The 15,155-nt window shown below is 42.4% G+C and overlaps 1 protein-coding gene across 4 annotated transcripts; it reads left to right on the top strand.

The window, feature by feature from the left end:
- Nucleotides 1–888: 888 nt before the first annotated feature.
- On the top strand, nt 889–15,094 carry LOC310859364 (recombining binding protein suppressor of hairless-like). Of its 4 annotated transcripts, XR_014569295.1 has the most exons (13): nt 889–1,008; nt 1,638–1,676; nt 1,801–1,896; nt 3,171–3,336; nt 5,178–5,352; nt 5,582–5,611; nt 6,047–6,184; nt 6,351–6,463; nt 6,665–6,805; nt 7,535–7,690; nt 9,867–9,970; nt 10,866–14,224; nt 14,271–15,094. XR_014569295.1 is itself a non-coding variant. In XM_083765866.1 (12 exons), exons 1-12 carry the CDS (start codon nt 989–991, stop codon nt 11,224–11,226), a joined length of 1,539 nt encoding a protein of 512 aa, XP_083621992.1. In that variant the 5' UTR covers nt 889–988; the 3' UTR covers nt 11,227–15,094. The 4 variants fall into 4 exon arrangements, 3 of the variants coding, with proteins under 3 accessions (XP_083621992.1, XP_083621993.1, XP_083621994.1); XM_083765866.1 differs by having other exon boundaries at nt 10,866–15,094; XM_083765867.1 differs by lacking the exon at nt 5,582–5,611 and having other exon boundaries at nt 890–1,008; nt 5,178–5,358; nt 10,866–15,094.
- Nucleotides 15,095–15,155: the final 61 nt, after the last annotated feature.

Genomic DNA, 15,155 nt, shown 5'->3' on the forward strand with positions numbered 1-15,155 from the left:
AATGAAAACATTCTGGTACTTTAAGTACATTTTGTACACTTTACGTTGTACTTTTACTCAAGTAAATGTTGAATTCCTTGGTATTTCTATATTGCAGTATTGATACTTTTACTCAAATGCAAAATGTGTACTTTTTCCACTACTGTTTTTTGCAATGACAGGCCATCATAGCTAAAAACTATCCTTAGCTCGACATCATTGATATCTATGCTGATAGTGAAAGTTACTTTTCTTGTTTTTATTTTCAGTCCCCAAAAGTATCATGAAAACAATAACTGATTTCCCAAGAGGGGGAGTGTAGGTCATGTAGTTGGTTGTTTTAGTTTTTTTGGTGTTATCTCAACAACAGTATCATCATGACCTCAGTTAAATAATACTTCTCACTGTCCTCTGGTTGTGCTTTCTAACCGTCAGTGTGGAGAGGTGTAGTTGGTTTATTGCTCAATAAGGCGTGGGAATCCAGTTACAGTGCGGCACCTTGTGAAAAAAAAAAAAAGAGGAGGAGGTTATGAGGGTATCACTGCGTCTCGCGAGAGGTTAGGTCGATCTTTATTCTTGTCTATTGTGAGAGTTTTTCTGCTCTCGCGCGACATCAAAACTTTCCCACGCCTGTTGTTGTGGCGTCTGCCCTTTGCCCGTCACCCCCTCCCCTCCCCTCCCTCTCTTCTCACCCCTTTACCCCGTCACCTCCCCACACACACTCACTCTATCCTCTCAGCTCTCACTCTATCCCCTCTCTCTCTCTCACTCTACCCCCCCCTCTATCTCTCTCTCTCTCTCTCTCTCTCTCTCTCTCTCTCTCTCTCTCTCTCTCTCTCTCTCTCTCTCTCTCTCTCTCTCTCTCTCTCTCTCTCTCTCTCTCTCTCTCTCTCACACTCACACACACACACAGAGTCTGGTTCTTCTGTTGTCCTGTTGGCTTTGGTAAGGGGCTGAAGGGGGAGGGATCTCGCGATTGTTGGACTTTTTTGGGGAGAGTTATTGGAAGATGGCGCCCGTTGTGACGGGGTAAGTGTTGAAATTCGGAGCAAAATGAAGTCAAACTCTTAAAAAAAAAGAAAACAAGTTGAAATAGATCGTTTCAGTTCTGTAGCCATTGCCTTTCCGTTGCATTGAAGCGGAGTGTGTGTTTGGAAGCGCTGGTGTCGTCCCATGCGTCTCTTCACTACACTTTACTTTGTGTCTAAATTGTTGGGCCAGTTCTCCAGAACTCGCCACCCTCTCCTTCTTCTTCGTGGTATCATCACGATTCACGTCTCAATTATTAATTTATTTGCTGGATTCCTGTCCAACATTGGCTTCTTCCAGGAAAACATCATTTTTATTAACATTCTGCGTGTGATTATTCGTCGATGTCTTTATCGCAGAATACAAGTTACTAACTTTTAATAAGTTTAGTAACGCTAAAGTAGCGCTTCTCTGTCGCATTGGAGTACGTGTGTGTGTGTTGGGTTATTCTTTAGCCCCAGTATGTTCCCTCAGGTTCTTCTTATGCATGTCTCTTTGTAGCATAGCAACAAAGTCACATAGACTGCTTTAATATGGGTTTGGCAATATGACCCCCTCATGAAACTATGTCTACTACAGTGTCTACTACTAAGTACGAACTGCAAAGTAACATTCTATTTGTATATTAGGAAGTTTGGTGAGCGACCTCATCCACAACGCTTGACAAGGTAAAACCAACATCACCCCAGCCAACTAAAACCCATTTCAAGTGGGTGCGTGCGTGTGTGTGTGCGCGCGCGCGTGTGTGTGTGTGTCTCATCCAATACAAGTGTAATGTGTGTTTTCCCACAGGGAAGCTATGAGGAATTACTTGAAGGAGAAAGACGATCAAACGGTGCTCATACTGCATGCGAAAGTCGCTCAGAAGTCTTATGGCAACGAGAAAAGGTGTGTGTGCGCGTGTGGTCAGTCAGTAGTGACCGAAGCGCCTACTTAATACATTTATCCTCTTGTACCGAGCAGATTAACAGTGTGTGGACGTATTTTTCAATTGTATTATGTGTGTGTGTATATATATAAAACGCAATTCTGTAGCCTGTACCACCTCCTATGCTGTACCACCTCCAACTATATATATTTACCCTATTTTCATAAACAGATTTTATTACATTTTGACACTTGCTTTGGCAGTGTAAATGTTTTCTCACTCTCATGCCAGTAAACTTAAAGCTACTTTGAATTGGAAATTATATCAAAAAAGGTGCTGTCACCTCACAGCTAGAAGGTCCTGGGTTTAATTCCAGCTGGGGGCGTGTTCTCTCCTCCGCGTCATCAGTGCCCATACCCGGGGTCGGCGAAAGGGCCTTTCTGTGTGGAATTTGCATGTTCTCCCCGTGTCCCCTAGGGTAGGTACCCTCCCAAAAAACATGCAGTCATCCTGGTCTCTAAACTGCCTCCCCCTGGCCAGCCAGGGTGACTGATCATAGAGTATAAAGAAGGATAGAGACTAGGCGCGATAGCCCCGCCCCCCACGCTAGAAGAACCGTCTACTTCCGCCTTTTTTCGATTTGGGCACCAAAATTTGGTGCCCAAAATAAGGAAGTGCAAACGCGCTCAACGTTAAAGCCCAGCTGCACGGGGTTTCCTCATACTTCCACGGGTCCGCCTGCAGTCCCTCCTCTTACCACTGAAAAAATGGGTTACGAAATCGTGGGATACACCCGTGTGAAGTGAGGGGCGCTAATATATTAAAGTCTAACTCATGTTGATTAGGTGAACATAAACATTAAACGCCATTACCAATAAAGAGACAATATGACGTAAATGACACATTATGTACATTTGCCCTTCATTGTCAATGCGTTTACAAAACAAACATTGGATTTTATAGCAAAGTTATAACCGAATATTTACTTTGTCGCAACCCTAAGAATCCATTGTTTGGGAAACACAGTAGTGTGCGTACGCGTATTTACCTGCTTACTGTAAATCACTCTGGATTAAGAGTTTTTATGATTGATTATTATTGGACAATAATAAATGCAAATGGTACAGTCAAAGCACATTGGTCCAAAAGGATGGCACCGAAAAAAGGACTTGTTTCCATTCGGGTCCCATGCATTCATTCACAAACACAACAATGACAATAATAATCGACATATCTCAAAAACTATGTAGAGGGTCTGCTAAATGCCTAAATTGTGCTTTTCTCAATATGCCAGGTTCTTCTGCCCTCCTCCCTGTGTCTATCTGATGGGCACTGGCTGGCAGAAGAAGTTGGAGAGCATGGAGCGAGAGGGCTGCTCCGAGCAGGAGGCCCAACCCTGTGCCTTTATTGGCATAGGCAACAGTGAGCAGGAGATGCAACAACTCAACCTGGAGGGGAAGGTGGGCACCACAGTTCATAACACAGTGCTGAAGAGTTCCTCTCACTTGTTGTTGTGGTACTACATAAACTACACACCAGGGGTCATTCATCGGCATGTTTTCTTGTGTTGGACATCTTTGTCAAACACATGAATTGGCACGGACACAAAAATTGGCACGGACATACAAAATGAACAGACAATAATGACATCAGAAACACATAAAGAGCAAGCCCTGAATGACCATAACAGCTTCGTAACTCTGTGTACAACCATTTGGTTCCATTTGTGTACTCTCAGAGTAATGGGGTCCTTGCAAATAAAACATTTGAGAACCACTAGTACTAGTTGGACTAGTGGTCCAACTAGAAAACTAGAAATGTTGTCCGTGTACGGACATAGATGACTCCTGCTACACACATTCACGCTGACCACAGTTTACTCTCGTTTTACTACATACAAGGAAGTTCAGAGGTGTCAAATTAATTTGAGGTTGTGGGTTAGATTTGTCCAAATGTGACTTTGTGCCGTCCAGATTACGTTTTGTCTCTGCATGAATGCGTGCTCCCAAAATGTGTTCATGTCACGTGAATGAGTACCATTTTTAGCTTATTAATTTCAGGTCTAGGACTGAAGGGGAATGTGTACACGGTTTTATTTCATACCTTGTCAGAAGTGTAAAGGAGCTTTCTGCCTACAGCGTATGGAGTTCTATGATGGAGCGAATGTCAACATAGTGCTCTTATGGTTATAATCAAAAGCTCAGGAGCCCTAGGTGTCTAAATGTTCTGAAACATTTTGTCCATTTGTAGTTTGGCACCATTATTGATTTTTCAGGAAGAATGGAACAATTCTAAATGGAAGCCACATCAGCATAATAACCTTCCCAGTCGCACACATATATATTTTGGTCTCATATGTAGCAGTTAATCACTGTATCCAACTTTGAATACAGTGTTTGGTATGAAGTAAATCATACATTTTGCAGGATTTCCTCAGTCAAGGGATCACTGTCACTGAATCACTGTCTGTAACAACAACGTCATTCACGAATATTTCCAATTGCCAGCCGTGTAAAATAATATTTTCAGACAAATGTAAGAAGTTTGAGAAGTACTCTATTTAGAGAGCATTTGTATAATCAGCCTCAACTCTAATGGTTCAACACAATGGCATCTATTACAGGCATTTGCCAGAAAACAACTCCTGCAGATACTTTGTAATGATTCCACATTAGACATTATAATGCATATTATGACTTTATGAAGATGACTTTAATACACTTTCTTTATTTAATACAATATGATCCTTGCCAAAAATATGCCTGTGTCTGTCTGTCCACAAGTGACACGCAATTATGAAGTATTATAATACTTGACTTTGGTCAAGTATCATCAGTCGGACACAGGCATGTTTTTTCATAGTGTATTAAAATACACATGCGGTTTTAAGACATCATAATCTCATTATATATTCTAATCACTGTTGGTGTGATTATAAGTGCTGTACATGATCTTTAAGTGCTTTATGTAAAGTAATGACATTCCTGGAGTTTTAGACTAAAACAAGTTGTTTTTGCATATAATAACCACTTATGGTGACTTATATTCACATTATAAAGCGTGTTAAAACGGATTAGAATGTATTATAAAGTGATGTATAGTATTCCAACTATGAGAATTCTAATACACTATGATTCTGACCAGCAATTTTGAACAATTATGATACTTGACGTGAGACTATATGCCATTATAATATGGTTATAAAAATCTATTAGGATCTTTGCGTATCGATTCGTTAAGGCAGTTCGGTTAATTGCCCAGCCCTAATGCAAAGCCCCTAACCCCTATCTCTCCCTATCAGCACTTCTGCACAGCTAAGACGCTGTATATCAGTGACTCAGACAAAAGGAAACACTTCATGCTGACGGTGAAGATGTTCTATGGGAACAGCTCCGACATAGGCGTCTTCCTCAGCAAGAGGATCAAGGTCATCTCCAAGCCCTCCAAGAAGAAGCAGTCTCTCAAGAATGCAGACTGTGAGGGTGAAAGCACAGGCGTGCATGTACACACAACACATATACACACACACAGATGGTCTCTTACACTACATGTATGGTACAGAGTAGAGCTCACTGGGCACCCGCTGTCTTCACCGTGTTAGCCACAAAAATTAAATAAATCATAATGAAAATCACTGAGTTTGTAGATCTGTATTTGCTGGTTTGGAAAGATTGACGAAATAGTTCACATTTTTGTCTCCGCCAGGCCGGACGACCAAAGCCCGTACGGCCAAAGGTATTTAGCGTTTTCTTCAAAACACACTTTTTTGCTACTATTCCAGTTATGTTTTTCACATTCCATTCTCAATTGGCTATGGCTGACTTCCAAATGTTGTGACCCCAGGGTAGGCAACCCGGCATGGCGGACACATGCGCTCAGAGGAGCAGTTCATTTTGGATTTTCTGCTATAGTAAACCAACATTCTTTGGAAAGAAAAATATATTAAACGTGTCAGTGATTTCTTTTTATATTTACGTCATTTAGTTCTATCTGCCCTGTGCAATTTGTGTTTACGAAGCCTAAAAGGCAAACCGAGATACAAATTGTAACGTTCCAATGTTCAATGCAAAAAACACAATTAAATAATTAATCGCACATTATTTGCGTGACATTTAATCGTCAGCTTAAATTTGTAATGGTGATAGCCCTGTCCATCTGGTCTCTCTCCAGTGTGCATAGCATCAGGGACCAAGGTGGCCTTATTCAACCGCCTGCGCTCCCAGACGGTCAGCACCAGGTATCTCCACGTGGAGGGGGGGAACTTCCATGCCAGCTCCCAACAATGGGGGGCTTTCTTCATCCACCTACGTGAGCCACATGTCCAACCTTTTTAGTTGTCGTCCTCTCCGCCCTCGTTTTGATTCTTTCCATTTTCTTTTCTTCCCTTTTCATTGTTGTGAAGATTGTCTTTCTTGCTGTAATGGACGGGTGGGTCAGGGTATAGAAGTAACATGGTTTTTTTGTGTGTTTTTAGTGGAGGATGATGAGTCTGAGGGAGAAGAGTTTGCTGTGAGAGATGGCTACGTTCACTATGGCCAGACGGTGAAATTGGTCTGCTCTGTTACCGGCATGGCTCTGCCTAGACTGGTGAGTGAGTGAACATGCGCGTATATTACTATACTTGAGTTGTGAGTGCCAAACGTCCCCAAAAGTATAGTAGAATTTGAGAAATAACAAGTTTCCTGGTCCTCACAAGATACATTTTGTTTTATGGTTGTGTGTGTGTGTGTGTGTGTGATATTACACAAGTCAACCTAAGCATTCATGTGTCGTGCACATCATGTACAGGTCATTCGTAAAGTGGACAAACAGACAGCATTAATGGATGCAGATGACCCGGTGTCACAGCTCCACAAGTGTGCCTTCTACCTTAAAGATACAGACCGAATGTATCTCTGTCTGTCTCAGGAGAGGATCATCCAGTTCCAGGTATGCACACCTGGACACGCGCACCTGGTTTGGCATGATAACCCAATAACTATGTAATAGGGCTGTGAATCTTTGGCTGTCCCACGATTCGGTTCCGATTCTTGGGGTCACAATTCGATTCAAAATCGATATAATTTTTTTTTCCAGATTAAAAACGATTCTCTATTCAAAAGTATTCTCGATTCAATACATAGGATTTCATCACAATCTACTTGAAAATGATTTTTGGAAATTATGAATTGGATTTTGAATCGCGATTATTTTGACACCCCTACTATATAACTCACAAACTTGCCCTTACTGCCAACCATTTTACAAAGCATATCACGTGATTCCGTTCATTTCAGCAGTGTATGAAAATACACTTGCAAAGACATGACACTTGCTTGAGATATGTAATCGTGTTTTAAGGGGGTCTTTGGTAAATGGTGGATTTATATAGTGATTTTATCCAAAGCACTTTACGTAGATTGTACATTACATTCACACGAACATTCATACACCGATGGTGTAGGAAACCATACAAGCCACCAACCTGCACATCAGGAGCAATTAGGGGTTCAGCGTCTTGCTCAAGGACACTTCGACACTAACTCTGGGGGAGCTCGGGGTCGAACTGGGAACCTTGCAGTTCCCAACCGGCTGCTCCACTACCCCTGCCTGAGCCCTGAGAACACACTTTTTGTACAAAGGTAATGACGATGGACTTTGTTCTGGACCGTCCTGCAGGCCACGCCCTGCCCCAAAGAGGCCAATAAGGAGATGATCAACGACGGGGCATCCTGGACCATCATCAGCACAGACAAGGCAGAATACACCTTCTATGAGGGCATGGGCCCGGTCCCCACACCGGTCACACCTGTCCCTGTGGTGGAGAGCCTACAGGTAATGTCACTGTCCAATCTGCATTTGCATCTACAATTCATAACATTTGACATGTTACTGTATCATCACTCTCACCCACCTGAACCCTAGAGTACATATTCCGAGGCGAACAGTCTAAGAAGATAGCCAATCTACAAGCTCACAGCGTGTCACGGTGTGAGCTTGTAGATCTAGTATTAAGCATGTAACGATACACTCAACTCACGATACGTATCACGATTAGAGCTGGGACTCGATTAAAAAGAAAATCTAATTAATCAGAGGCTTTGTAATTAATTCATCTTGATTAATCGCATTTTAATTGCATATCAATATTCAACCCGAGAACAGTGAAACCTTTTTTTCAAATGTTTTTTGATATCCCAGTGAATAGTGACTATGGGATTCCACTCATTTTCAACATTTTACTGTCATTAATATACCTTACAGTTGTTGTGTGGATATAATAAGAAAGTCCCCCCCATTCTGTGTTGCCTAGAACTGGAGGTCTGAAAGAAATCAGTAACATTATGAAGTACAGTACAGTGACATCACAAAAATTTACTGTACTGGGGGGACTTTTTTATTATTTCCAGTGCACACAACTCCATAGAAAAATGTTGAAAATTAGTGGTATTCCCCTTTAAGCAATAAAACTTTTTTATCCCAACAGATAGACAAGTGCAGCAAGTGCCTATATAAAGTGTCTTCAGTGTGTATATGAATACTCAAATGTGCTTTACATGGCGGGGCATGAGAAAACAAATAAAAACAACTTTATTAGGGGGGAAACATTTCACATGACATGAGGTTGGGGCAGACCATTGTCTGACCACGGAATTCCCACGCTTGCTACTTCAGTATGTTTCGCATCGAGGACAGCTTTGTGCTGTGGTGAAATCACCGCGCGTCTCCGGTGTCCTGTGAGACATGTTAAACTGAAGCAGCTAGCATGGAAGCTAAAGTTGGTTGATCCTTTCCCTCTGACATTGCACACAGCCATGCCACTATCCACGCGTCCATCCGATAGCTTTTACATCTAAATGTCACATCCATGGAGCAAAAGCGTTATAAGCGATGAATTATTCGATTCATTTGGGTTTGGGCTTTCTGACGGAGCTGTAGCCTGTAGTGTAGAGTGTACTGCTGCTGCTGCTAGCCTCGCTCTATGGAGCAGAGTGTAGAGTAGGCGTGCCGCAGCCAATTCAGTACTAGAAACGCGCCCAGTGAGAAACGTTCCGCGGTGCGATTAAGTGCGTAAATTTTTCTGTAGTTCATTAATCTCAATTAACGTGTTAAAGTCCCGCCCCTAATCACGATATGAGGTTCACGATAAGATTTTTCACGATATTTTAAACACAGAATAATTTTCCAGACAAATTTCTGTGCAACAACTGTAAACATGCTTTCTTGTTTAGAACCTAGCTCGAGTTAAAAAAAGGCTTTCTTTGATGACATCTTAGGATAGATGTAGACCTATTTGACAGTGCAGAAACATAATTGCCTTCCTTGATGTATTAATGAGCATCAACGACCATCACTTGGGCACAGACACACTGCAGGCTTCTACTACTGAAAGTCACTGCATGGAGTCTGTCTCATTTCTCTCCAAATTCACTTTATTATGATGGAATATGATTAAAGCTCACATTTCATATCGGCCCTCCTAAAAAAGGAAATCGATTTAATATTAATATCGAATCATCGATATATCGTTACATGCATAGTATTACCATATTATTGATCTCCTTACAACAGAACAGGGCGGCCATACAGCCTAAAAGGCTGAGTGGTTAGTGAGCCTGGGGAGCCAGGGCCGCTGGTTGTCCCAGGGAGGATTCCAGGTCATGTGTGTCCCTGAGCAAGGCTCTTAACTCCGAATTTCTCCCCGAGCGATGTAGAATGGCTGCTCACTGCTATATTATAGGATGAGTCATTTACTAAATGCAGGTAAAGGGGACGAATTCCACCTAATGTGCATATATACGAATGTGACAAAAAACACCCCAAAGGAGTATGGACTATTCTATCTAACAATGGGATGCTTTCTCTTCGGCACAACTAATCATGTAGTAAGAGTACCTTGCTTTTCTAACCACATCCTCTGTGACTGAGTCTCATTTGGATGCGCACACCACACACACACAGTACACAGACAAATGGAAATGTGTTCTTCCATCTCTCATTCTCTGTCTAGTTAAATGGGGGAGGCGATGTTGCCATGCTGGAGCTGACAGGACAGAACTTCACCCCTAGCCTCAGAGTCTGGTTTGGAGATGTAGAGGCCGACACCATGTACAGGCAGGGGCTTATTGTTTGTCTGTCTGTGTCCGTCTGTCCACCCATATGTTTTTCTTGCTTTTGTTGTCGAGCCTGACTCATGCATAGGTTTGGACAATCTATCTGCCATTATTACTGGCAGAATCGGTATTGACAGTTTATGCAGCCAATGTGTCCTGATTTTTAACCTTTTAAAATGTTTCACGGTGGCAGATGTACAAGCTCACAACAGATTGAGATGGGACACGTTGTGAGTGTGTAGATCAGCTATTTCTGAAAATGTTTTACAGTGGTTAATTAAAAATGACGTCAAGTTTGTGTATTTCATATTAACTTTTTTACTTATTGTATAATTAAAGGATTAGTGTTATTTTCATTTTTGTAGTCTGATATACAGTCATGTGTAACTTTCATTTCTTCTTTGTGGCAACGCCTCTAGTGAACTTCCGGTCATTACAGCGTTTGTCTCTGTGCGGAACCTACTAATTCATTCATTAATTAATTCTGCAGGGTTCTAGCACCAGACGATATTTAGGAATGCAAGTAGTCAGAAAATGTATTTATTAACTGTAAAATCCATAAATAAATAAATTTCCAATGCCTACATCATTTTAGTCAAGGGCCAACACTTGCGAATAACAATGTTTAATAATGTTTAGAGAAGTTGTGCATGTGTCCGTCTTGTTTTAGAGTAAAAGTTTCTGAAATAGAAACTTCAATGAGGTTTTTCAAATTGATAACAAAAATAACAATAATCACATAGTCACATCGGTATTCGTTGGTCTAGGACCCTCCAGAATCTGGATCGGCATCATTGGACTCACATTGGTTGGGCTTTATTTATTTTTGCGTGTGTTTGTGCCACTCACCCCATCATCTCTCATGCGTTATCATCATCATTCATCACCCACCCCAGGTGCGGAGAGAGCGTGCTGTGCGTGGTGCCCGACATCTCGGCCTTCAGGGAGGGCTGGCGCTGGGTGAGACAGCCGGTCCAGGTGCCGGTCACGCTGGTCCGCAACGACGGCATCATCTACGCCACGGCGCTCACCTTCACCTACACCCCGGAGCCGGGCCCGCGGCCCCACTGCAGCGCGGCGGGCGCCATCCTCCGCTCGCACAGCACCTCCTCGTCGTCGCCGGCCTCCTCGTCCTCCCCGTCGTCCTCGTCGTCGCTGGGCGGCCTCGGGGACGGCGGCCACCAGGTCGCCTACACGACCAGCGACTCCGCCAGCAGCATGTCATCAGGGGCGTCGGCCATGTCCGTGCTCTCATAGTGACGGCGTGTTTGCACTCCCTCTGTTGCGCTTGTGTAATTAATGAATGAGTTGAGTGAGCGAGAGAGAGACGACGTGTGCGTGTACTTCCCAAAGAGGCTCATGGACCTGTGGAGGACACGACACACCGAGTCAGTGACTCTGCATCTTCATCGGGAGGGCAAGTGAGTTTTTAACCAGGAGTGACAAAAATGAGTTGGAGTTCAGACTGATATATTGTCTCCACTCTAGCTCCCTCGTGTGGATGATTGTGGACACGACAACATCCTCAGTCAGACAATTTGACATTCACCGTAGCCTCTCTTGTGAAAGACACTTTTTATATATATTTTTTTCTGGGTTTGGAAGATCATTTCACCACGCTTACTTTCTATCAAGACTGCGCTTTCACAGCAGAACAGCTTGGTGATTTTATCATTGTTGTGCAAGGCGAACCTTGTAGGGGTGATACATTCTAATAGTAACATAGTTTCTATGGACCAAGGAATATTATTATTATATTATTTTATTCGTATGGTATTTTATAAGCTTTAGCTAAGGTACATTTTCACATTTTTATTTTGTATCATAACGCATAGTAAGTTCACTTTTGTTACCAAATAGATTGAATTGTAACTTTTCTTATGAGAGTTTTGGTCTCAGCGGGGTGTGATAAAGTTATACCCATAGTTGTGCGCGGGTCTCATCGATTGAAAATATCCGATCTAAAAGCTTGCGACACGCTGCGAGCTTGAAGATCTGCTATTTCCTGTGTTGCGCAACTAAGTATAAATCTAGCTCAAGAATATTCTATATTGTGAGGTCTCGTTCACTTATATGCCTCTTTCTTTCATTTGCTCTGATGTGTTGGACAGGATGGCTACATGCAGACCCTGTCTAAACGGACATTTAAAGCTGTAGTTCCAGAGCAGTACAAACAAAGGGCTATAGAAGGAAGGACACCCGTTAAACTGTCGTCAGACAGACAGACCTGCACCTACCGCTGACTTGCGCATAGCTGCCTTTGATCTTCCTGGGGCCTCTGGCCTCAACCGACATTTACTAGACCTTTTTTATACGAAAAAGAAGTGTGTAGTGTACACGCGTGTGTGAGACCATGTTTAATACACCATCCATGTATTTCTCAAGAGACCAATAAGGCCTGTGTGATCTAATCAGTTTGCAGTTTTTTGTACCAGAGCGCTCAATCAAATTTAAGCCTGGCCCCTCACCAATCAGCTGCACAGAAACGGAGGGTTGTAACATAGAAGACGGTGCGCTTCTTGCTTCCGGTTTCAGCAGAATATCAGTGGGTGGAGGGAAAAAGAGATAAAGAAAGAAAGAAAGGGTGTAGTGTAGCGTAGCGTAGCGTATAAGGAAGGCAGTCTCGCCTCTGCCTATTCCGCCTTTTCTCACCCATCCTGTTCCTGTGCACGCATCAACAGTTCAGAGGAGATTACGCTTGGCATTTGAGTCTGTGTCGAGCGTTGGAAGAAGAGCTTTAACACCATCTCTGCCTTGTAGCATGCTGTGCTCCAGCCCCCACCCCCCCCCCCCCCACCCCCGGCTCTTTTATTTAACAAAGTGCGGTTGGCCTGACCAGCCGAAACACTAAAATGGCTTCAGTCGTGCCGTTAAGGTGACCTTTCGTCCCTCGTTGTGGGTCTTGTCTCGGCACGGTCCGGTAACAAGTGCGCTATGCGGAATTTGATACCTCCACATTATGTTCTCCCAAGTCCACACACTAAAGTCCTGAGTGTCCGTTTAACTCGTGACCGGTGTAAAAATGGACCTGTAAAGGTGGGGGGCGGGGTGTCAGAAATACCACGGCGTGCGTGTCAATTAAATTGTGTTGCCTTGAAAACCACTACTTAAAGTGAGAGAGTTCATCCTGCTCTGTTTCTCACAGTGTAGCTGCGTACATATTTACACTAAAGTCATGAATGTCCTAGTGTGACTTGCTTACTGCCAATTGGTATTTTTAAATGTCAATGAGGGAATCAGTTTGTTTATTGTTGGGACATGCCTAAAATGCTACAAAGTGCATCTGCTCTATATTAATCAGCTATGTATTTACATCATGGGCTCTACTCTGTAAAATCATTGGTGTTAACTTAACTCTGGTCCATTTGGTTACATACTTGTGTAGACTTGGGTTAAATTGACATCGGTTTTACTGCGATAACCTCAAATGGGTTCGTTTATACCTTTCCTATCACTGGTGCTGTAATACAATGAAAAAGGGATTGTTGCTGTAGAAGTGGGTTACTGCAACATTTACAATGCCTGTTTTTTTTAGAATGTTTGTTTGTTTGTTTTCATTCTGGATTCATATTTGGACTAACCATAATAAGCTGCAAATCTAAAGCTGGCAAAGGAGGAACATTTCCGCTCACGTTGGTTTGGCATCATCATCGGTCATGTGCTTTATCCCCTAGACATAGACTAGAGCAGTGGTTCCCAAACTTTCATGTCAAGGACCCCCAAATTGACACTAATTGGCCCGCAGACCCCCCATTTGAAAAGATATGCCAGGGACCCCTGGGAACATTTTCACGGCTCTAGCAGTGATTCTCAACCCGTTTAATTTCAAGGACACCCCGTTTAATGGCATTTCTATCTCTGGGACCCCCAATTTCGATTGTAAAATCAATGTTAATTTAACTCTGTGTACAAATGTGTACACTCAGAGTTACAGACCCATAAGGGTCAATTTGGTTCCAAACTATCATTTAGCTGAGGACCCCCTGGAACTCCCTCAAGGACCCCTTGGGGTCCCCGGATCCCACTTTGGAAACCTACAACTACTACATTTAGTTTTTAATTAATTTCAAAACATTTTCAAAAAACATTCCCAAAAACCTAATATTCATTTATCTTTTTAGTAATTTCATTTCATGACGAAATCAAAGAAAGAATCGAATACATTTAATTAATTAGAAATGTTTAAGAAGTATTGAAAATAGCCGATCTACAAGCTTATAATGCAGCGCCAATTTTAGATCTTCTATTTTCTCTAGTTTTGGAGTCCTGGGAGACGTCTAATTTCTCTTTTGGGTCTCGAGCCTAAAGGTTTTGGAACCAGTGCCCCTAGAGCTCTGTTACATTGACCACTATCTGATCCCGTCTAAACTATAGCATTATGATGTTTTAATTTTTTTAATGCTATCCCTTTACATGCGTTCTCACCTTTTCTTATCATTTTCCTGTCCTCATTTTTGTTCTGCAACAGGGTTGGTGCAGTTGTTGTCACTTGTGTTTACCTACTAGCATTGGGTTTACAGAACTATCACAAAGGCTTTGAACACACTTGACACACTGCTCATTCTTCAAACAAGATTCAAGCCTGGGCATGTTTTTTTAGTTACTGCCACTGCTGTGTAAGTCCTCAGTCCATTTCTAAAATATGGTTTTATTGCGGCTCCTGAATAACAACTGGTGTGATTTACTCTGCTCAAAGTAATTGGATCCTTAAGGAGACTATTTCAGTCTCCTTAATTGCTATGGACTCAGCAGCTCGGTTTTGTGTCTTTTAATTTCCCTGATTTTAAAACGCCAGTGTTCTACAGAACCAGGTTTATAGTAAGTCGGCTTCAATATGCCGACAGTGGTTAATGTTTTCATCCAGGCAGCTTTACCTGCCCTAATCCTGTCTCTTTAAATCAGATCAATACTTTCCCAGTTTCCCGTACGACACAGAAACACCCTATGAGCTTGTACATCTTCTATTTTGGATGTGTGACAAATCATACAACAAAGGGTTTATCTCTCCCCTTTACGTCTTCTCTCGCTAATCCTGCCATCTCCCATCTTCTCCAGTCCCTCTACAAGTGAATCAGTCTGCCAGTGTTCTTCAATGAAATGTCATGAATTAAAAAGAAGAGAAAGAAAGCTGAAGTTGGTATAATCTGTGTTGTTTTAGTGTTGGTATTCAGACAGGTTTTTACTTC

The sequence above is a fragment of the Protomyctophum parallelum genome (assembly GCF_964188405.1).
Source record: "Protomyctophum parallelum genome assembly, chromosome: 5".
NCBI lineage: Eukaryota > Metazoa > Chordata > Actinopteri > Myctophiformes > Myctophidae > Protomyctophum > Protomyctophum parallelum.

Excerpts from the sequence above, each read along its gene's own strand:
- LOC310859364 (XM_083765866.1), top strand. The coding sequence starts at position 989 with ATGGCGCCCGTTGTGACGGG. Across the intron at positions 3,337-5,177 it reads AACTCAACCTGGAGGGGAAG|CACTTCTGCACAGCTAAGAC; the intron begins GTGGGCACCACA and ends TCTCCCTATCAG. Across the intron at positions 6,185-6,350 it reads GGCTTTCTTCATCCACCTAC|TGGAGGATGATGAGTCTGAG; the intron begins GTGAGCCACATG and ends GTGTGTTTTTAG.